Source organism: Nyctibius grandis, chromosome 8 (genome assembly GCF_013368605.1).
Source record: "Nyctibius grandis isolate bNycGra1 chromosome 8, bNycGra1.pri, whole genome shotgun sequence".
In the NCBI taxonomy this organism is placed as follows: Eukaryota; Metazoa; Chordata; class Aves; order Nyctibiiformes; family Nyctibiidae; genus Nyctibius; species Nyctibius grandis.
This window is the reverse complement of record NC_090665.1, coordinates 30447033-30469467: the sequence shown is the minus strand read 5'-3', so window position 1 is coordinate 30469467 and position 22435 is coordinate 30447033. Positions and strand designations below refer to the sequence as shown.

General features: G+C 38.8%; 1 protein-coding gene across 2 annotated transcripts in view; it reads right to left on the bottom strand.

Annotated features, from left to right (window-relative positions):
- Positions 1–476: 476 nt before the first annotated feature.
- The window catches only part of ALG14 (ALG14 UDP-N-acetylglucosaminyltransferase subunit), a 31090-nt gene continuing 9131 nt past the window's right edge, over positions 477–22435 (bottom strand). The window contains exon 4 of one of the 2 annotated variants that reach the window (XM_068406111.1): positions 477–1408. In XM_068406111.1, the coding sequence (XP_068262212.1) occupies positions 1289–1408 (120 nt within the window). In that variant the 3' untranslated portion in view covers positions 477–1288. Of the gene's footprint in view, positions 1409–8219; positions 8604–22435 lie in introns of those variants that run through there. The other variant, XM_068406110.1, reaches the window with a different exon arrangement.

The following is a 22435-nucleotide window of genomic DNA, read 5'->3' as shown; positions in this document are numbered from 1 at the left end:
TGCTGAGGTTTTTAGCCACTTTATCCCAGATCATTAATCTTGTCCATTTTATGCTTGTATTGCATCCCACAAAACTTCACAATTTCCAAAAGATGTTGAGTGTGGGGTTTTTTTAGTGTTTTTTTTTTTTTGTGCTATGAAGTCTTTTTTTTTCTCTTTTTTTTTTTCTCCCAAACTGGAACAAAGATTTAGTATCTAAAGTAGTTACTTGCTTAAGTTTTAACACAAGTAATACCTATGGTTTAAAACAGTGATATTAATATGATGTACTCTGTGTGTGCTAGGTGTGCTTTCTCAGTAGTAAATGAAGTACCGGGGACGGTACTGTTCTGTACCTGCAGTTCTTGCATGTGTTTTGTCTGTTGACGTATCTCCAAAAGCGGGATGTGTGGGGTGGAGCGAGAGCTGCACGCAAGTAGAAAGTACTGGTAATGTTTACTTGTAAACAGAAAGGAAGATACTAGTTAGAGGTTAAAAACTGTAAGTAAACAGAAAACTTTATTTTGTATCTGCATTGTATAATAAATTTTCTGCATTGTATAATAAATTTTCTTCAGAGGAAAAGCTTGGCAAATGAGCATGATATGCTAGAAATATTCATTACATCACAGCCAGCACAGTTCAGTGTTATGGACCAGAAGTAAATTCAGCCTGCACAGTACAAAACCTTAATTGCTTTGTGTTATATATTCTGAATCTTCAACAAACCTGAAAGAACGGGGGGAGGGAAGGGAGGGCAAGGCAGCAGTAATAATTTCTTTGCTCTCAGAATTGTCTGTTCAATCTTTCCTAAAGCAGTACTTTACATGGAAGCAGCACTCTCTGTATTTCCTCAGCCTTCCTATTCTACCTCTGTTCCTGTTATTCAAGGAAAAAGTTAGATGAAGATTTTCAGGAATTATCTCTAGGCTGGTGTTAAATTAAAAATATGCTTAGAATTGTGATTGTGCTCTGAGAACTGCCTTTGCTTGTCAGCGGCCAACTTCTGTCTATAAGTGACAGAAGAGTGGAGATCCTTACACCAATAATTTTTGAAGGTATCTTTTATATCTAATTACACTGCAAAATCTGACTTAGTGCACCCTTTTGCAGCCAGGTTACTTTTTAAAGGAATTATAAATATTAATGTAGAGCTGTTAAGATATCACTTAAGTGCTTCTTTACAAATACTGCAGTATTACTTTTAATATCTCGCTTTTCAGTGTGGATATAAAAAGAACATTAACAGTGATTCCAAGCTGTCATGCTTGCTTTTTTACAAATGGTTGCCTGCAAAAACAGGCCCTGTTTACTGGTGCTGAATAATAATTTCTGGATTTCGTCTTGGCAGTGAATGTTGGGGAGATATCCTTTCAGCCACTGAATTGGAGGTTAGGACATTCATTTCGCTGTCAGCTGACGTCCCAAGCTGGATCATAAATGAAAAGCAGCAGAGTTCAGTTGCGCTGTATAACAATAAAGCAGGAAACACTAATTGCCAAACTACTGGCAGCTGAATGTAGAATTTACAGTAATGCTAACTGAGCAGATCTGACTGTTGATATAACATTACAAATATCCACTTTCTTAAACCAAGTAGAGGGTGTTTTGATTTTAAGAACTTGCTGTGCCCCAGTGCATAGAAGGGGCACAACATGCACAACAACTTCACTGCATGGTTTAAAATACTTCTTAAATCTCAATATATAAAAAAACAAAACAAAACAGTAATTTTGTGTTATGGACTCCTTAAAAATTATCTGCTGCATAGTGCACGGACAACTTCATCTATCTATGAATATTCTCTTTCTCTCTCTTTCTGAAGTTTATACAAAATCTCTTTGAGCACCCGTCTAAATCCAATCCTGTCTAGAAAGATATCTCATTGCATAGTCATGAATACCTGATTTCTGTATTAAAAAAAAACAACAAAACAAAAAACAAAACAACCCCTCCACCTTAAAAAAAAATCCCTCCAAACCCCAAATGAAACATTCTGGGTGGAACAGTGACAAAGATCTAGTAATACTCAACTAGTGTCTGTGCTACCATTCATGAAGCATCAATTTTACAATAGACTTCTTTAATATGCATAATATCTTCATTGATAAAGTGCTATAACTTGTTTGAAACATGAAACATTCTTTGCAGAGACTTCTCACTTCCCCCATTTTTGTCTGTTAAACATTATTGCCCTCAGTCTCTATCTGGTTAGAGAGACAAACATGTCAAACATCTTGTTTATCTTTGTTCCTCAGGTATGAGCAAAGATAACAAAAGGTATGTGTAAAACTGATGTTATCACTCAACAAATATACCTTTTTATAGATACATGCATGGTTAAAGCCTATCACTGGCACAGCTAAATGTGAAATTGCTTATTTCTGTTGTATGCATCTGACTGATTAACTGGATTATAAAACATGTTAGAATTTTTTGGCTGACAAGGTAACAAAGATATAAGAAATACTAAATATGAAATGGTACACTGTGTGGAATAGTCACCTGAGTTTAAATAAGCATGTCAACAAAGGTTAACATTCTCTACCACATGTCACTTTCTCTTCCTTCTCCATCACTACTGCAGCATGAAACAGCAATGCAGATGAAAAGTGCTGTCCAAAGCTATGACAGTGAAAGCTACTGGTTTTCTTAAATTCTCATGCAAAATCCTGTCCCTTATGAAGCTGCTTTCTGCAACATGACCTCTGCCTCAAAGTACTTCCTATTGATTTCAACAGTACTGGTCATAAGACTATCATTACGCTATAAGGAAGTATGGTGATTAAAAAAAGGAAAACCCAAGTTTCAGAAAGGTCTAGGTTCAAATTGTGCTGCAACCAAGCAGAAGGGCTCCATGCCTACTTTCCTAGATCCTCACCCACCTCCTAGAGCAACCAGGTGTTTATTGGTACAGCATGTGGTCTCGGCATGGGCCAGCAAAAGGGGAGGAATATCAAAGTACTGATGGAGAGCCAGGGAGTTTCTTCAAACACCTTACACAGTGCTTGTTTGTGCTCTGCCTTACAGTGACCCATACCAGCAGTTTTGTAACTTCTGTGATTGTCAGATCTAGTACAATAATACAACTCAGTTTTCTTTAAATGTACATTATTTGAAAACTCATTTTCTGTTGTAAAATTTCTGAACTGTGGTATTCTGTCCCATAATACAGACACCACCCTCCCAGTGCATTACTGATAATTAAATAAGCTTCAGTTAAATGATCTTTGTGTTCATCACATGTAAGCTGTCCTTCATTCACATAGCATTACCAATGAATGGAAAGCTATTTTTGCTGAACTGATAATTAAGAACTAATGTCCTAGGGAATGGTTGTCTTAAACACTACATTCAACAACCAGCTCATAATTACTTTCGTGAACTAGTTTCCTGAGGTCAGTTTGAAAATGTAGATGAAGCATTGTATGATCTATTCCTAGTGCTGGTAAGTCTCTGATATGTACCCCAGTGATCAAAACTCTTATGTACACCATGGTTGTTGATGTCCCTTGCTTGACTGGAAGGGAAGAGAATTTTATTGCTTATCCTTCCTCTACTGTCTTAAGATAACCAATGTTAGACAAAAATATACATTTCTGATTTCCACAGTAAGTTTTAAATCAAAGAAAAAAGTGACTTTTTAAAGCTTTAACATTTATGACACTCATGACCTAGTAGTAGTCTGTGTCAGGCTTTTGCTGAGTGCACCACTGCAAACTACCAGAAGGGAAGTGGGATGGCCACGGCTACAGTGCTTGTACACTTGCATTCATTCCCAGTGCCTCCAGCTGGGAGAGCAAAAGTTCCTTTAAAGAAGAAATAAAAGCAGTGTAAGATCAGCAACTTGTATCTGCTACAGTACTGTAACTCCATAGCCCACCATGCTGACTTGGTTTCAAGAGTGACCAGGAGAGGGAAAGGCAACACAAACATGATTTGAAGGGAAATAAAAGTACTGTGTATGCAATGTGTTTGAGTAACTGTGAAGACATCTAGCAAGGGTCTGTTAAACCCCTTTATTTCCATCATGAAGATGAAGGAGACATAGTCCCTAAAGAGAGATGGTGACAGCAAGCCTTTTGTGCTATTTGCCAAGGACTGAAGTGTGGGGCAAATTGGATTATGCCACTTGGCACTGAACCAAGTGAGGGTTTTTGTGCAACTGCTGCTACCTAACTGTCTCTGAGATACTCTACCATGTAGACAGCGTACTTTCTCTCCTGTCTGAGGAAAACAGGCTGCTGCTGCTGCTTGGATGTGATTTGTGACAGCATATTGGCTAAGGTACACTGATAAGCTCATTTGGAGGTGAAAAAAGGATGGAAAAGATGGTCTCCCGGGTCTGTTTTTGCTCTGTGGCCCCTTGCACAGACAATATTTTTGCTTTACAAACATGATTTGCATTTGTATCTCTAAAATGGTCTATGTGCTATTTGTATATAGCAATCTTTTGTTTCAAGGCATTAACTGTCATCTGTTACAATAGGGTGGTTTTGCACAAGAAAAGGTGTCTGAAGAATTGTGTGAGTAACACTTCAGAAGTTACTTCTGAGACTTTGACCAGAAATCCTTAATGGCTTGCAAAATGTTATAGAGCAGCATAACTTTATTGGAATGATCACCACAGAGTTGTAAGAAATTTGATTAATTAGCTAAAAGTAGATCAGTCTGTTTAGCTGTCTTCTGGCATAACTTGGGAGTAATCTCCTAAGCTGTCTTTGTCAACAGTCAACTTTTTTCTCATTGTTGTTTTATTACAGTCCAAATGATGCTCCTCTTTTATCTTCCCTTCCTCCTTTTCTAAAATAACCTGTTTTTAATGTACATGCAATATATACTCTCCATTAGAAGATAACCAGGTCAAAAGAGAAGCAACTCTGAACATTTAATATTTGTCAACTAATGCATATGTAGATAAAACAATCTGATAACTAAAACTCATTTAAAGTTTGGCTTCCAGGCTAGGACTCGGGGAAGGAATTTTTGGATGCCTTCTGTTCTCTTTTGAATCTTTGCCAAGTCAGATGACGATATTTCCATAAAGTCATCTTTGTTGAATTTAGGAATATATTTCTTCCCTATTTTACTTTAAATCTGTAAGATATTAGGTTTTCCTCTTTTAGAAGTAGAAAAAAAAAAGAGGTAACTTATTTCACTCCAAACGTCCCTCATATACATAACACAAATGTGTTTGCCTCAATGTTAATATTTAAGGAAAAGAATGACACACAGCAAAACCCGAGAATCTAAGCATAAGGAATCCAGTCAGCGACCTTTAAGTCTTTGGATAGACCCTGAGAGCACTGTTTTCTGTTCCATGCTGGGAGCAGGAAGAATGCAGTTTTCCCCTAGAACAATGACAGTTTGGTTGTACCCACCTACTACAAACAAAGATAAGAGCTACTCAATAACAAAATGCTAGTTCACTTTGACTCCACCATGCTTTTGGAGAGAACTAGCAGTTACTTGAGATAATATTTTCAAGGAAAAGTCAATCTAGTTGATAACAAAACTTCCTTTAAGAGACTTCAAGCCAGGAACTCTTTTCTGTGTTCCGTCCCCTGTGGTTGTGCTGCAGCTTTTTGTTGAAGGCTTTGGTCAAAGTTAGGCTGTGGTCTTTCCGTTTCTGAGCTCTCCTGAGTAGTTCTAGCTGCTTCAACTTTACAGGCTTCTAGGTCATTTCTAATCCAATTTTTCACTTACTAAGACTAATTATAAACTGCTGAAAATAAGTGTCTTTAACTACAGTTGGCACTTGAGTCAGTAATCAGTATGGAAAATAGCAACAAATATAAGGAAATGGGTACTGTCCCACTCTCCCATAGCCGATCATCTGGATTAAAAAACACTTTACACATGCTATTTTAACCTGTGTTTCCCAGGTTGACCAAACAGAGTAAAGAACATGCTGTTGGGGGAACACAGGCAGAGATTCTCTCAGCTTTGCTCCCCCAAAAAGACTGGCAGTAAAGTAAAGGGGGAAAAGTCTTCTCAAGTCCTTGAAAATGAGATTCCTCCACATCAGATGGCCTGGAGCAGTTCAGTTTTTCAGACCAGCCTCTTGTGAAGAAATCTACTGTTACCTTCAGAGTGTCTACATGGGGGGCTACAAGTCTGAACAGGCAAGTGATTTTCTTTAGTAGTAGTCATTGCTGTGCAGGTGACAGGTAGAAGAAAATTCCTGGATCTGCGCAGCGTTCAAAGACAGACTCATGAAGTTTATGAACCCACTGTTTGAAAGCTCACAGAAGAACAAAATCCTGCCCTGGGCAGGGCTCTAAGGGAGGAATCGAGCAGCCAGAGATGCTTTCACTGAGGTATAAATCAAGAGCAGGATGAGGATGGGCTACACTCTGCTTTGCTCTAAACAGAAGCAGCATGTGAACTCAGCACCATTTGTGCCTTGGCTGTGTTTATGGACGAAGTGGTCTAGGAGTCTGCCTCACTGCCAGGCCAGCAGGCTATTCAGGCACGGGATGTGGTGCATGAATGGAAGCATTCATTGCCTTTTTTTTCTCATGCTTCTCTAAGCTTCGGAGCATTGATGCTGTGCTGTTGCCCTTACCCGGAGCAGAGGAAGAGGCTGCCTCTGTCCTCATTCCCCTCTACTCTAATTTCCTTGCAAAACAGAGCAAGATTCAAAGCAAGATTCAGTGCAGAGAGCACTAATCTAAAATAAACTACCATTAGCCATAATAAAGCCCAGTGTATCTCCAATATACCAAACCATCTGCAACTGTGCAGAAAGTCCTGATAAGTCAGTCCTCACTCCAGTTCAGGGAAAAAACCACCCTTGCACACATCAGATTTACTTCAGCCAGGTCATTTTCAAGGACCTGAGTATGTACCGCACAGAGAGTCCTTCCCATGTAGTCTTAACCTATTAACTGCTCTTTAATGTCAGACATAATCTAGGTTAAAAACCACAAAAACTCTCTGTTCTGAACTCACATGTGACCACATCAAGGGACTCTACTTATGCTGAGGATTATTAAGCCTGTTGGAGAGGTTATAATGGCTGGCTTCCCCACAGGGCCTCGCAACATCATGACAGTAATTTTCTGCATAATGTTTGCTGATGATTTCTAATGATTTTCTGCATAAAGCAGACTATTCCTCTAGACCTTTGTTTCCTAACAGCAGGAACCACCACTTCTATTCAGTTAAATTGCACCTCCTGTTCCTTACCAGAATAGCTGTTGCAATGTGAGGAGCTGCTGTTGGCTTCACCAGAGTCAGGCTATGCACTCTGCAGAGCGTTTCTACTTTTCTTTGAGCTTTCTTCTTTGTATATGTTTCTGTAGCCAGACACATAGCTCTGTGTACAGATGACAGATGTATTTATGTTGCTTTACAGGTGGAACAGTGTGTAGAATTACGTTTTGCCAGATGAATGTGAAATGCTGAAGTAGACTTTCACACACTTAGCTCCAACAAAATAACCTTTTAAAAGTTGTTTCAATGTACAGAAAAGATTTTTGTCATGGAAAATGGTAAAGTGCATACTGTACTGCTGAAAGTAGAGTGCTTAAAATGAGAAAACAGGATATACTGAAAATCAAATTCATTGTATCAGGAAAAGAGAGGGGAAACTCTGTTCCTTCCCCTATTACTGATAGTAACACTTTTTTCTTTTCTATATTTTAGAGTCTCAACGAGTTCAATTTTCCCAAGGGACAGTTTGCTCTCTGTGATGTAAACCCACTAAGGATTTTTGCACATAAGCTTTGAAGAAAGTACTTAAATCTATAAGTACTGTGCCTGTAGCATGACACTTGTCACCATTTTGTTTATCTTAAGAAGTGAGCAACAATTTTCAAAAGGTGCACTATAGATTATAAGGACAGTTTTAACAAGCCCAGAGGAAAAATGATACTGGTTGAACGCTCTGGGGGTTTTGGAAGACTGTAGAGTACAAACTGTCATGAAGCCAACTTAATATAACTGCTTCCTTTATACACTGAAGATTCACAAGGGACTTCACTGCTAGCATACAGGAAATAAAGTCTGTTGTGCTAGAACAAGACTTTGTTTCTTACAATTTAGAAAACTACACAAAGTTTCCTTACAGGAAATATTACAATTCATACAAATTCCCATATTTATTTGTAGACAAAAATTGCCATTCACATAGAAGGAAAACTAGATGAAAACAGAGACAGCATAGACTTAAGGCCATTATAGGGTATTGGTGAACAGACCTACACGATGGCAATAAATACAACCACGCAAACATCTACTTAAACGTAGAGATATCTTTATTATTGTCTCCTTTTCCAGTACCAGCCTAATTTCTTAACAGGAATCCTTGAAAATAAATTGCTACATGAATGCATTTCTTCAGTGAGGAGCTTGCAGAGTTTATTTTAGGTAAAGCCTGTCTTCTGTTGTTACACTATTCGACCAAGATATATTGACTTGGGATATTTTTCCTTTAGATCAGGCCACTGAACAATGAAGTAATCCGAAAAGTAGTAAAGAATCTTTCCAGACAGGGATAAAGTTTCCACGCGGCAGATGCTCTCTACATACACAATGATTGCTCTCTTTATTCCTAGAAGCCCAAGAAGAAGAGCAGACACACAGACAGGAACACATGTTCCTGGTCCATTGCACAATATCTAAAAGAGATGAAACATTTTACAAAAGTAAAACATAAGGTTTTTCATATGGTAAAGAACTAAAAGTGTGTATATTCATATAACATTACATTTACAAAAGAAATTATTTCCAAAGATATTTTTAAAAACAGAAGAGGCAAGTTAATAAAAGGAGGAGGAGGCAAATGGGGCAAACAAAAGATATTATTTCAAAGCAGCTGCCAAAAAAGATCATCTTTCTCTACATGTCAAGGAGGAAAAGAGCTCTGTGATGGCACAGCTAATTTCTATGAAGGAAGCAGAATCCCTTGACTCATGGGTGTATAACTAAAACAGCTTCCAATCTCAGTCACAGCTTTGTGTTGTACCAATCATGAGATTTGAGCATGGATTAGGGCATAATAAGGCCAAAGAAGTTTAATTAGGATTACTAAACCTGGGATCCAGTTATAAACCTCTTGAACTTCGGCTTAAGTCAGCAAAACACTTAGCAGTTCAGCAAAAATCTGCTGATGAATTAGGACCTTCATCGGAATCTACTAGCTGATATGCAAGACTTGATTTTTTTTCTTTTAATAAATACTAGTACATAGAAACAAGCATACAGAAGGAAAGTGTTTTGGTAAATACATGTCATGTCCTTGTAGCAGAGGATCTCAAATTCACTTATAAATGTCAACAGTAAAAGAAAGCAGTCTTTCAATTTTAGACACTGGTAAACTGAAATACAGATTGCTTAAAAGTAAAAGGTTTAAACCAGGGTATATTAGGCACTCTACTCAGGTATCAAAATTGATTTCAAGCAAGGAATTTCTTACTAAATTTAACTACTACCATGTAATCAGCACTCTTCTGCACAGCTGAGGGTTACATGGAAATAAAGAGTTCTATTATAAAATCATGGCCCTATATCCTATGAACTCACATTTTTTTTTTCCAAGTTCACCAGCTTATGAAGTATATTAGTGGGGGAAAAAAGATATCAGAGTTTTTGTTTCAGGGCTGTATCAAACATTTCAGAATGTTTCCTTCCCTGCTTTGTGGCAAGATGTCACTGATAAACTAGCTAACAGCACCTTGTCTCAGTTAAAAGCAGCAGCAGCAGCTTTGGTGCTACTGAGTTCCAAACTCTCTCCCCTGTACTTTCCTTTGCCTTTAAGATGGCCCCAGAAATCTAGCTTGGGGATGTGATGACCGTAACACAGTGTTTTCTTATCAGAATCAACAGAATGTAATACTGTATGCAAATTTATTCTGATTTTACTGTTGATCTTAATAGAACTATTTATTCATGAAAGACTTGCTGACATTTTCTGAAAGACCCTTACGAGCAACATGTTTGAATCTTGAAATCCTAGGGTGTCAACAGCCTCAAAGACTTGTATAAGAAAATTGTAACAGTGTAATACTTTTGCATTAGTGATTATATAGCAAAGAAGCTGAACACATCAACTTCACATACTCGATTTTGAAATCAGAGTAATATACTATGGTTTCAAACCTCCTGCTGAACCTGATTTCCAGTAAATCCATGCTGTGACTTTAAAACCTACTCTATAATCTGCTGAAAATGAAATCTGTTTTTTATACATTTGACTTGGCAAGCAAGGACATAAACCAACCACACATGCTGCCTTTTAGCATTTCCAAGAAACTTTTCCATACCTGTGAACTAAACCCGGCATTTTGCCCTATTTCTTGACAAGTTTGATTAATTTGCACTGGTATTGATTGTGCTACTGGTACACAGCTACTGCTATCTAAATCAAGGCATGTTTAGGTATCTCTATTTGTAATAACATTTGTTAGTGCAGTGTAAACACAGGCATAGGAAACAACTTGGAGTGTTCTGTGCTTGCAGGCAAAACCCACCAGGGTCCCTGCTGCAGAGTCCGGTCTGTTACAGACAAGTGCATAAGAAGCACCAAAATAGTCCAAAAAAGTTATTTACTACTTTTTTTTGTGAGTTGAATATTCAGTCTGACTACTAATTTCAGATTCAAAATTCTGCTTTAAGGGAACAGATAAAAATGTGCACCACTGCTAAACAGAAACTCCCCTTTCCTCCAGTAGAGCCACCTGGAGTACAAATATTGTCTCATCTTCATCACTCCCCAAGCCCGTTTTCTGTTGCACTACAGTCCTCTCCCCTGTCCTTTCCTCAGTGTCTGCCATTTTGATGTTTCTCTGTACTCTACCAAGTCCTCTGAGATGTCTCCCACCCATCCTCTCTTCCCTGGTTTCCTTTGTGATCTCTGGTATTCACCTCCCTCTGCATCCCTATTCCCAGGCACCCTTCCTCCTGTCTTCCTTCTGGACTCGTACTGGCTCTGCACTCTTTTAGCCTTCATCTACTATGAAAGCCTAACACAGTTGTCTAAAGCAAGGAGAGAGTTTCACATTGGTCTCTTACTTTCCACAGTCTGACACAAAAAAAATACCAGTCGCAGACATGATTTATGTCAGGTAGACATCCTAATATTCTCCTCAGCCCAGTAGCTGAGAATTGTAGAACAGGTTTTATAAAAAGCTGAAGTATTACAATCATGGTCTTTATCAAGCCACTGTGCCACACACTTCATCCTTCTTCCCCACTTTGTTAAACTTGGCTAGCAGTTCCAGCCTTTTTGGTATTTAGTATTCTTGTGTCTAGATGCACACACAAAGGTAAATGCTAGAATGAATTCCAAACTGAGTGTACTCACAAAAGATCACGTAATGAAATAATAGTAAACGGGTCTATTTGTGAATCTGCATGTAGCTCTAAAGGCCACACTGAGTTGCTGTTATTACTTTGCTGAGGTGCAAACCAGAAAATCGATACAAAATTAAAATCATAATAAAATACCTTTACTATATCGAGGTTTTGATATGATGCACTCAATTTATACCTTCTACTGACAGTTTATAACTTGTAAGCTGCTTCTCAGATGCCCTTTGATTCATGGAAAAGTACTTGCATGTGGGAAAAAGGATCAGGAAAATTATGGACTAGGCATCTCTAAAAAAATATTATCTGATCATAACTCTCATATCCTCTTTCCCCTTCCACACATACCTGTTCAAACAAGACAAAGCAGGTGTGGCTCTATAGGATCTCTGTATGCAAAATGTCCATAAAATACTCTAACTATAGATGCTCCTATTCTAAAATGCTTGGGTTTAGGAATTGTCCCCTGAAAGAGACTGGTATAAACCTGCTGAAGCCAACAGACAAGTAGATCTGTATCTGAATTTGAGGTCGTGATCTGTAAGTCAGAACTATTAACCAACCTTTCTGATCATTAAAAATTAACCTTCAGTTAACCTTCAGTGCGTGGCTAGAGACATGTCGTACCTAGAGATGGTGCAGTTGCTCATGTGTGGTAATTCCCCTCCAAAAATCTGGTCTGACCAGTCCTACTTACTCCCTCTCTCACCGTCAGCAGGGAGGGAGACCAGTGTTCCTGCTGCTTGGAATCCAACATCATACACTCATCAAGGAATACCAGGGAAACTTCTGAGAAAACAAGTGTGCACATTATAAAGAAGAGGAACTGTTGTGGAATCTATAAGCTAGAAATGCTGCCGTTCAGCTCCTGCCAGTATACGAATTTGTTGATGGCAGAAAGGAACTGAATCATCTACAGCCTTTCTCAAACATGTAAGAGAAGATGAGCTGTCCTGCTAGTGAATTTCAAAACACTTCAAAAGTAAATTCTGGAGAATGATTGATGTCTTCCACCTTGAAAACACCAAGGCTTTTGTTTTTCCCCTCCAGCAGAATACAAGTATCTCTGAGGGAATCCAGTGGCAATCATTAGTATGCTGTGGAGAAGAAGCAGGCATCTATTGGGTAAGAAGGGACAAGGGCCTCTACAAGGTCAACTGGCTATTCAGGCTAAATGTTTCCCAATATCTATTTATTTTAGCTACAAGGCTGCCTGTAGAATATTTGCATTGCATGAGCTATGTCTCTAAAGTTCTCTAGTTTACTTAGTTCAGCCTTCCTTGATGACTTAGCAGAAAGGGGGGAAGAAGGGGCCAAAGACAATTTTGTGTCAACTTTGTGACCTCTTGAGATGCAACTGCCCAACAACTTTCTTGGTCACTGGGCTATCCAGCTTTGCTGCCAAAAAGCTGTAAAGGATTGTTCCAGAAGCCAGTGCTGCAGGTCTCTTTACACCATTTACATTTGCCTTAATGTAAAGAAATATCCAGCTAACTGTTAAATTGGCTCACTGGCTGCCCAGCTTCACAGCTAGGCCTAAAAACTAAATCCTACACACTAAAATCCTTTACCAATTCAATGCAACCAGACTTTTAAACAGTACAATAAACTAATCAATTTGTATCTTAATGGAGGTTTAAAAGTAAAGGATCAGAATATAACATTTATACTTAGCAACTCTCTCTATAAATCTAATTTCATATTAATCACTTTCATATAAAAATGGAATAGTTCTTGCCTTTCTGTTTCAGGTATTTTCTATAACTGTTGAAAGAAAACAAGCTAAGCCAGCAGTCTGGCACACTGGGAACACTGGCACATGGCATCATTGCTGATAAAAGCTGCTTTTAGAATCAGTGAATGCAGCACTGTAGCAGAGTGACATTTACCAGCTAAAACACTGAAAGCATAGCTCACAGCTTCACTGCGATTAAATGTCAGGCCACTGGTTAAAGCAAAAATGAGTAAAGCAGAAAACTTGCAGTTTTTCTCACAAATAAGTAAACATACATTTGCTGTTTATCTTTAATGAACAAGAATTTGAGTACTGCTTATGTTCCCAAATTACAACAGTCAAAGGGAGGACAACATAAGTCCCCCTAAACTTAGTAGAAAGTGGAAAACTAATGTGAGATTTGCTTTGCATAAGAAACTGTCAACACCTGCTGTTCTCCTTAATGACTTCCACAGGGACTGGCCTTTGCCACCTGGACAAGAGCAGAAAAACTGCCCAGCTTTCTGGGGCTGGGTAGGCTTCTGCTCTGGGAATGCTGGTTGCTGCTGCTGCAGGGTGATGTACGCATGTGAACTGAAGACTGTGCTGCTTGCCAGCTACGGCGCTACCTCCTGGAGTACATTTAGGACATCGCTTAGGCCTCCTCGGTCCTCATAATGCTCCCTTCCCCACAGTGCTAAACAACTGGAGATAACAATAAGGGAACGGATGGTGGTGATAGAGAACTACTGAAAGATGCGAAGGCAAGTGGAGTGATACAAAACTGATTCAAGCTGGGTTAATTGTATAATCTTTGTATACAAGTAAACAGACCTACTTTTTAACAATGTAGAAAAAAAATAGGTATTTTCTGGTTCTCAGGAATAAGCGTGGGTCTAAAAGCAGTAATTTATTAATAATTTTATTTTGTTTGTGTTTTTGCTGGACTGCTAAAATTCAGCTTTTGTTGATAAATACTTCATTTCAATGGCTATTTAACATTTGGGAACAAAAATAACTGTTCAGCCTGTTAAGATATGAAAGCCAAGAAGATATCTTTGAGGTTTGTCAGAAAAGCCAAGGGAATTTGAATAGCTGTTCCTGGCATTTTAAGGAAGGCAAGGGAAAAGGAAAGGGGATAAAAAAAGAAGCAAGCATGGAAGAGAGGAAGTGGGAAACCAGTTTGAATTACAATTGAAATGAAGTTAGCACAGAAGAAAAAGGGTTTTAAAACATGACCATTCTGCCGTACTCTCATAGAAGAGACTTAAGAAAAAAGCTTGCCTGTTTGCAAATAAGGCTTCACTGAAAAACAAAAAAACCCAAAACAAATCCCTTAATTCCTCTATCAAGAAAAAGAAAGAGCATAAACCAATCTCACTCGGCTCTGATGAACAACTTAGACCATCTACAGACTTGACAAAACTCTTCAGCCAAAGGTATTTTCAGCAGAAGGTTCCTTGATCTGAACCAAGTTTGACAAGTTTCCACCTTGCTAGGCAAAGTGAACTCTGGCTTTGGAATGAGTTTGGAAATGCACCAATTAGAGAAAGCAGCTAAAGGGACTGTAATCTGTGCATTATATATTGTTATTTTCATTGTATGTTCTTGGCTGATGCCAAGACACCCAAATGCTGTGTTGTTGGTAGCTGGACTTACATAACAAAAAAACCCCACAAAGTGCCATAGCAAGTTACAATACATGGAAACCTTATAAAAATCAGCTTTAAGAAATTCTAGAAACAATGGCAGACAAAAATAATAAACCTTTCACAAAGGTAGCAGAAGTAACAATAAACACAATTCAATGACATACAAATACAGAAAACTAACAGGGGGCAGAAGACACTGTCTTGACACAAAGAAAGCCTCCTTCATGAAACTACAAAACTGACTGTAGAATAACCTGAAGGATCTTTCAGAAACAAGGGAAATGGAGCAGAGAATGATTCCAGTGACAGGGAAACTGAACAGTCACATTTAGTGAAAGCAGAGTAGCGGTCCTGGGACACTGAAAGGAAAATTAAAAGAAAAATCATAATAACATACTCATTTTTATGTCAGGGCTAGTTTTGGACTCCTGCAGTCATCAGGTAGGAGCTAGGGGTTTTGAAATTTCAGGATTTTATTGCCTTTTATGATTTCAGAGTTGTAATAATAAATGTTTTTTGTATGTGTTTTGTTTTGCTGGGGGAGGTTGGTTGTTCCTGTAGCACAAGAGAATCTGCAATGAATTAATTTATATTCTGCTATGTAAAACACAGCATCTCATGAGCTCTTCAAAACTTGCTTGTTTTTAGTATTATCTTACTGTTTTGGAAACTTCACACTAATTCCCTGTAAGGTGAAGTATCCAGCTAAACATTTTCATCTTCACCTACAGAAGTACGTAGTGCTACCCACAATGGCAGCTGATTCTGGCTTCTCGGTCTCAGCTGTTCCCACTCCCTGCCCGGTGATTCACAAGGACCCAGTTCAGCTGACGGCCCAGTGCATCCTGAAGAGCCCCCAAGTCTGTGGGAAACACAACTGCAAGCATTACAGCCCTGCAGTTGTGGGGCCAGCTCTCTTAATATTGGAGATGCTCTAACTGTAAAATTAAACTAACAAAAGCATCAGTGAACAAATATCTCAAATTTTCGTTGTAAATATATTACCTGATGAGCTCATGACCAAGATGCAAGCCTGGAGAGTCAGGAAATCAGGATTGTACTCGCAGCTCCGCTGTGGACTCACCACAGGATTTGGGGCACAGCACTTACTTTTTCTCACATCAGTATTTTTTACTTTAACACCAGGAAAACAATAATTTACTCCTCACAGAGGATGCATCAAGATTCCTGTATATCCTTTTCAGTGAAGATCTCCAGGTATGGAGAGTATTGTTTTTATTAGCATGCATTTTGATTCAGTAGCATAATCTGAGAATAAGATAAAATGTATGTGCTATTTTCTTTTGAATAGAATTATTTTTTTAATATGTTCAGACATAGCAGGCCTCATTCATTAAGAATCAATTGCTGCTAGTAACTTTGATGGCAACTTAAGCCTGTATGGCAAACAGAAAAATTGTTACTTTTTTTCATAGAAGAGTAACTCTAAGAGGTTTCAAGAGATACATTGTTCATCTACACGGAGGTAATGCAGTTATGATAGAAATAAGCTCTCTTCTAGGGAATATAAATCTATTTGGTAATCAGAAAAAGAGAAATCTGAGAATTTAAGAGAAAGGGATTTCTCTTTAGCTCAAATACTTAAGCATGTGGGAGGGAGTGTCCTTGTTAAAGCTTTTCCTAGTCTAGCTCTTTAGCATGTCTGAAAATTCAAGTTTTGAACCTTGAGGAAAACTAGCTTAGAATTTTTAATACTTTTCTAAGGTTTTAAAAAAAAAAGCAGGAACCTTTTCCAACAGTTCCTTATTATTGCTGCTGGTGGGGAGAAAGAAGAATTTCAGGTTCTGTTTGAACAATATAAGGTCATTACCTACTGGCTTATTCTTTTTGAATAGTGAAGATCTTACCCAGTTCACTCCCCTCCACAACCTGAAAATAAAACCAGCTAAAACTTCACACCCTATTTGCTGTTTGAATTTACCTGCGGAATGCAGGCTAGGACAAAAATTCTAGATGTGTAGTCTTGATGTAAATTGGGTAATTAAGGTAGAATTGAATTATACCTGGGTACACTTTCACCTTCTACTGTCTAAATCACTTGAATCATCAGTGGTGCAAAAAAGTAGCTATAACGTTCTACTGCAACAGCTTGTGTTCAAGCTGGTCAGCAGCTATAGCTTGTAGCATTGCCATGAAAACCTTTCTAGTCCACTTCTGTGTATCTCGTTGGTAAGGTTTCTGTTGTTATTATCACACAATACACACAGTACGTGAGGTGCTCTTCAAAACAAGCAGGGACATGTGTGGTCCTACAGGCAGATTACCTAACTAAGATAAATAAGATCAGTGTCAGAATGAAGAAGGGAGAAGTGGAAGAGCAAGGAGTTAGAATTAGCATGCCGTGCAGTTGGGTTTCTAATGTGCACTACTTTTTTTTCTGAGTATTATTTTCATCATAGAATGAAATATATTGGGAAGTATCAACAACTCCCTCATTTCCCCAGTTCTCACTTTACAAAAGCTTGAGGAGAGGGAGACAAAAATCCTGCCTAGTGGATTTTTCTAGGGGGAAAAAAGGAGAGGTTCCACAAAACCACTAGGAACTAGATTTAACAACAGGATTTAATTGTAACAGCAGGGAGCATTGTCACTTCTGCCTTCTAGGCAGTTAGTGGCCTGACCCAGAGTTACCACAGCTCAGTGTCCTCTGGGGCAAGAGACAAGGGTAGGGGCCCAGCTGATGTGATTTGGATCAGCATCCACATGCAAAGTAGTGAGGGAAGCTCATAGTTTCTGGATCTCAGCAGAGCTCAGGAGTTCAGCTATGCATGTGGCTATTTGACACCGTAAAGGCTTAAACAGCTCAGGTCTGTTTCTGGGTATGCCTAAAGGCTTTACTGATGAAAAGAAAGATAACTGGGGTCATTAATAGCCTCAGAAGTTAGGCAACAGCTCTGTGAGGAAAGTTTGAGAATCTAGATTTGGATGCATAAACAAACATGCAAGTATGCAAGTTTGACTTTTTTCTTTAATGAAGCTAACCTTAGGCACCCTACTTAACTGCCCCTGTTTTTCAGGTGAAAGGTGGCAGGTCTGTCACTGGCATTAAAAGGTCTTCGAGTGGTAGTTTCCATCCATACATATGATGCTTCTGCAGGTATGCGGAAGCAGAATGGGATATGCGAGCTCAGCATACTCCCCAGCCTAGCTGCCAAACGTAACACGAGGAACATAGAATTAATCAATTGAAAATAATAATGACAGGTATGAAAGTGGTACTAATGCTCAAGTCTGTCAGAATGTTAGTGTTGGTTATTAAAACATTAACACACAGACTATCAATAGGACCAATCAAACATCATGACCTCTGCCAGAAGTTTGTGTCAAGAAAGAGTGGCACTAGTCAGTCTTGTGAGAAACTGTGGGAGAAGGATAGAAGGCTGGTTAAAAAAGAACAAGATTACCAAGGCAGATGCAGGCTGAAGAATAAACTAACTCCCTACCCGCATTACCATGGAGTGGGTCTGTGGTTTATTGCTGCTGATAAAGTAGTAGGAAGTGAAGGAAAATTGACTTCCTGTGGATGAAAAAGTTGGTCATAAAACAATTCAGTAAAAGGCTTTTGCCAAGTAAATGAAATGGTAGTTACCGAACTACTTCTGTAGCTACAAACACTAGGTACTAGCTGCCTTTCAGCAAGCTGTTGTTGTTCTAAGTGTCACCTTGGTTGAGTCTGAACCCGACTAAAGTCTCTTGGTCAGAGAACCATGAGAAATAACATCTAACCTTTTAGAGCCTATTTAAAAATAAGGGCTTATCTCATCTCCTGATATCAAAAAGTATTGCTTATTATAGCAGCCTGCTTCTGCTCAAAAGGAAAGGAGAAATTAAATCCAAAGACTGTTAAATATAATCAAACATATTATTAACAGTAGCCTAAAATGAGCCTTTAATTGCAAATCTCAAGGTGTCTTTCATTAGTCAAGCATTCATTTAACTAGAATGTGAAAGCAGTATTTTAGGTTAGCTAAAACTGACATTTTATATGTACATAAACATCTTTGAGGCTACTGCCTCATCGCTGCAGTTAGTATAGCATGAATCCGCATTAAATAACTGCCTGAAATGTCTTCACAATGCAAAACCTAGAGGTGTTAGCAATCTGTATCTGCATACCAGTGGCCTGATTTAGCGAGACTGTTTACTTGAAACCATGCTTCATAGCACATGTGGAAGTGTGACCAGGGTGTTCATTAGGTTCGTAATGAACCTGACAGCTGATGAGTTAAGACTGATCTGTCTTTAGTTTAAACTCTGCTTAAATCTAAGCTAAGATTTCAGTTCATCTTTACTGCTACTTCTATCCTCCCTCTGAAATGTAGTGTCTATAGGTATGTCTAACTGGTGGTCATAGAAAGAGCAGAGCTACCACCTAGCTTTAAACTAACTGATTTGAATAGCTTTAGATGTTTATCTGTGCTCTGCAGAGGGTAATTCTAGATTGTGGCTGCAGGGTAGCTGTACACAGCACACAAGGTAGACGAAGGGTGAATAAGACTCATATTTTCATTAACACCGAGAAGTTAAGCACAAATTTGGATGGCTTAACTTTGTTTTCTTTTTAGACTATATAATTTGTATCACTGATGGTCTTATTCTGATGTTCTTACTCTTGCCTGTTTTGACTGTTTTGATCCTAGAAGAACAACAGTAGATCAGACATACCGTAAAATCAGTCTAGTCCAAAAGAATTACAAATAGCAGGGAAAAATTCAGTGTACAAAAGAATGCACCAGATAGTCTTAACACTGTATTACACAAAGTTCGCTTGTTATGAAGTGAATAGAGAAAAAATGCCACCACCCAGATTTTGTAGCTTTCCACAAAGTTCTAAGAAGAACCATCATATAAGGGACAATAACTTATTATTTGTCATAATAATTTGTTAAAGTGCTATGAACTTAAGACATTTTGGGCAGGGCACAAAGAATGGAAAATCTTAGCTAAATGAAATAATGATCTCCTTTCATATGCTTACTGTGTGAATACTTCTGTAACAACTCTAGAAGCTTGTTGTAGTGAATTTAACCAGTTGGGGGACCAGGCGTGTGTGATGGGATGTGCAGTCATAAAAGAATTGGTAGACTGCTGGAAGCATAATCAGCTGTGCAGGTTTCAGGCTTCTAGAAAGAAGTTTAAAAAGGAGAGACCCATTCAGCTGACAGCTGGTGGGGAGGGAGATTGCAGAGCTTGTTGTACTTGCTGTGCAAACGTAAACTTCTTACTACAGACTTCCCACGGGAAGGAGGCCCTAATGTGGAAGGAATGCCTTCTTTGCCTGATTTAACCCAGGCTTTTCCAAATAGCAGTGATCTGAAAATATCTGATTATCTCAGACTCTGTGGAGCACTGAGGCAGTAGGAACTGCTGAGAAGCATTCCCAAAAAAGCAAAAAAGGTCTGGTCCTAACGGTCCACAATGCACAAGCCGCGAATGAATGGAAATTTATGCAGCACTTATGCACAATTCTAGGTGAAATTTAATCACATTAAAGGACAGCAAATCGCTCACCCAATTACGTAGCCCATCTATGGCTGAAAACAAGGACTGGATGCAATCTCTGTACAGCTTTCTGCTGTGTGGTGCACGCGTATCCTTTGTTTTCAGTTTGAATTTCAGGTATGCCAGAATGACTGGAATAATCACAACCCAGCCAAAGGGCTAGATCACCTGAAGACCTGGTTTCACGGTTGGCAAATCCGCCCAGGGACAAGAAGGACAATAGCTCTGTAAGCAGCAACAAAACTGAAGACTGGTTTCCTCGGAACTTGTACCTACTGACTGACTGACTGAAGCATATTATAGGAAGGCTGTAACATTAATTTATTCCTTCTTGGACATCAAATAATCTATGTAAGATTCAGTAATTTTCTCTGTCTTTGGGAACAATCTCTGTGCAGCTTGCCTAATTTTCTCTAACTGTATAAGAAGGATTTGCATCTTTCCCTACATGGTAGATCTTCTAACATCTTATTCTGGTTTTACATTTCTTCTCAGCCTTTTTCTCTCAATGAAGGCAACAAAAGTCTCTCTTCTCTGACCAGTTGCCTGTTTTTGTGGTAGGAATTTGCAGTCTTTGAGGCTGTGACTGCACATTAAATCTGGCTGCAACTGATGAATGGTTTTAAAAGCTCTTCTGGGGGACGGAAGGTGTAAGCAGAGTGTGCTGACACAAGCCTTGCCTTCCTGGAATTTCAGGCCTCTGCATAGGAAGCCTATTTAAGGTTGACATGTTGTAAAAACTGTCCAGCGTAGATGCGCCTGCAAAACACTTTGACACCTATAGTTCTATAGTTCTTGGCTATAGGCACACAAGCTGATCATAACTTCTGACATCTTAATTCTGTTACTTGGTTTAATATCTCTAAAGGGACTTAACTTTGCAGAGTACAGATGTTCATAACTCAGAAATGGGCCTCTTGAAGATGATCTCAAATTGAACAACTAAGCTAACTTCTACATTTCTTAAACTCTCTGGGGGTCCATTTCAAGTATGGGTCAAGTCCTGCAAGACAGCAAAAGTGTCCTGGAAGCAGTTCAGTTCTTTCTGAACTCACTATCTTGAAGAATAGTTAGATGCAACTGCTTTCTCATGCAAAGAAAACTAAGAAGCTTTGCCAGAAGATCAGTGTGAGATACAAAGGGGACACAGTGCTCATGTAAATAAGCACATATAAAGTAACTCCTGTGCAGCTAGGTTTGCTCTTTCCCCTTTACATCTATTTTGGCCCCACAGATATGCTAGTTATGCCAACTTAAGCCTATCTGCTCCACATCTTGCCTTTGTGCGCCTAATCGTTTCAGGCTCCCTTTGCAGTCCTTCTCTTGTCTTGCGTTCCCTGAAAACTGCAACATTTCTGCTTTTCTCTAGCTTTTGGGTGTCTGGAGAAGACTTCAGTCATTCCTTCAAACATGCACACATTTCTCACAAGCCTAAAAGCGAGTGTAAGGTTTTGGGGATCACTCAGACGTACAAATGACTTAGAAGCAATTCAAAGCGCTCTCTCCCTCCTGCAGTTAAACAAAAACAGTTGCCTAGACTGAAAATGTACAGTACCCGTAAGCTCTACTGCTTAAAAATATGAAGCTCTCAGCATGATGTAATACTGTGCTTGTTTCTAAACTCGGGCGTTGATTTCCGTGCCAGAAATTATAGATGAGTCCTGCAAATGCTAGCATTTGTCCCACCCTTTCTAGTTCTTTAAACTACTAAGCATTACATTTTGCCAAGAGTATGGGGAGTTGCAATTTACCACTACCATTTTCTTCTAAAGGCAACTAAATATTACCAGTTGCTTCACATACCACACAGAATCTTTTCACTGGCAATGTGAGGCATTTTAATCCCCGAATCATTCCCCATTGATAAGTGTTCTAAAATCTTTAGATTATTACATTTTACAGAATTCTTAAACTAAGATATGCATACAGTAGTAGTAGTATACAAGCAGCTTTCAAGTGGTATAAGATTTATCGTAATGCTAGAGATGGTTCTGTCAGTGGCAGTACCAGCTGCTATTGTGGTTGATGATGGTACTTGGCAAAAAAATATTTGGGAACACCCTCCCCTCCAGCCCTTCTCTAATCATCAATAAGGACCCTTTGGATAGCATTTTGAGTCAGCAGTTCCCTTAAACCCTACTTGCTAGAATGTATTCTTAATTTTACAAGCACAAGTGTTTTTCAGAAGCATTAGGCTTTTGACAGCTTATCACAGTTTATCAACTCCAACACCATTTCTAATAATTCTACGTGT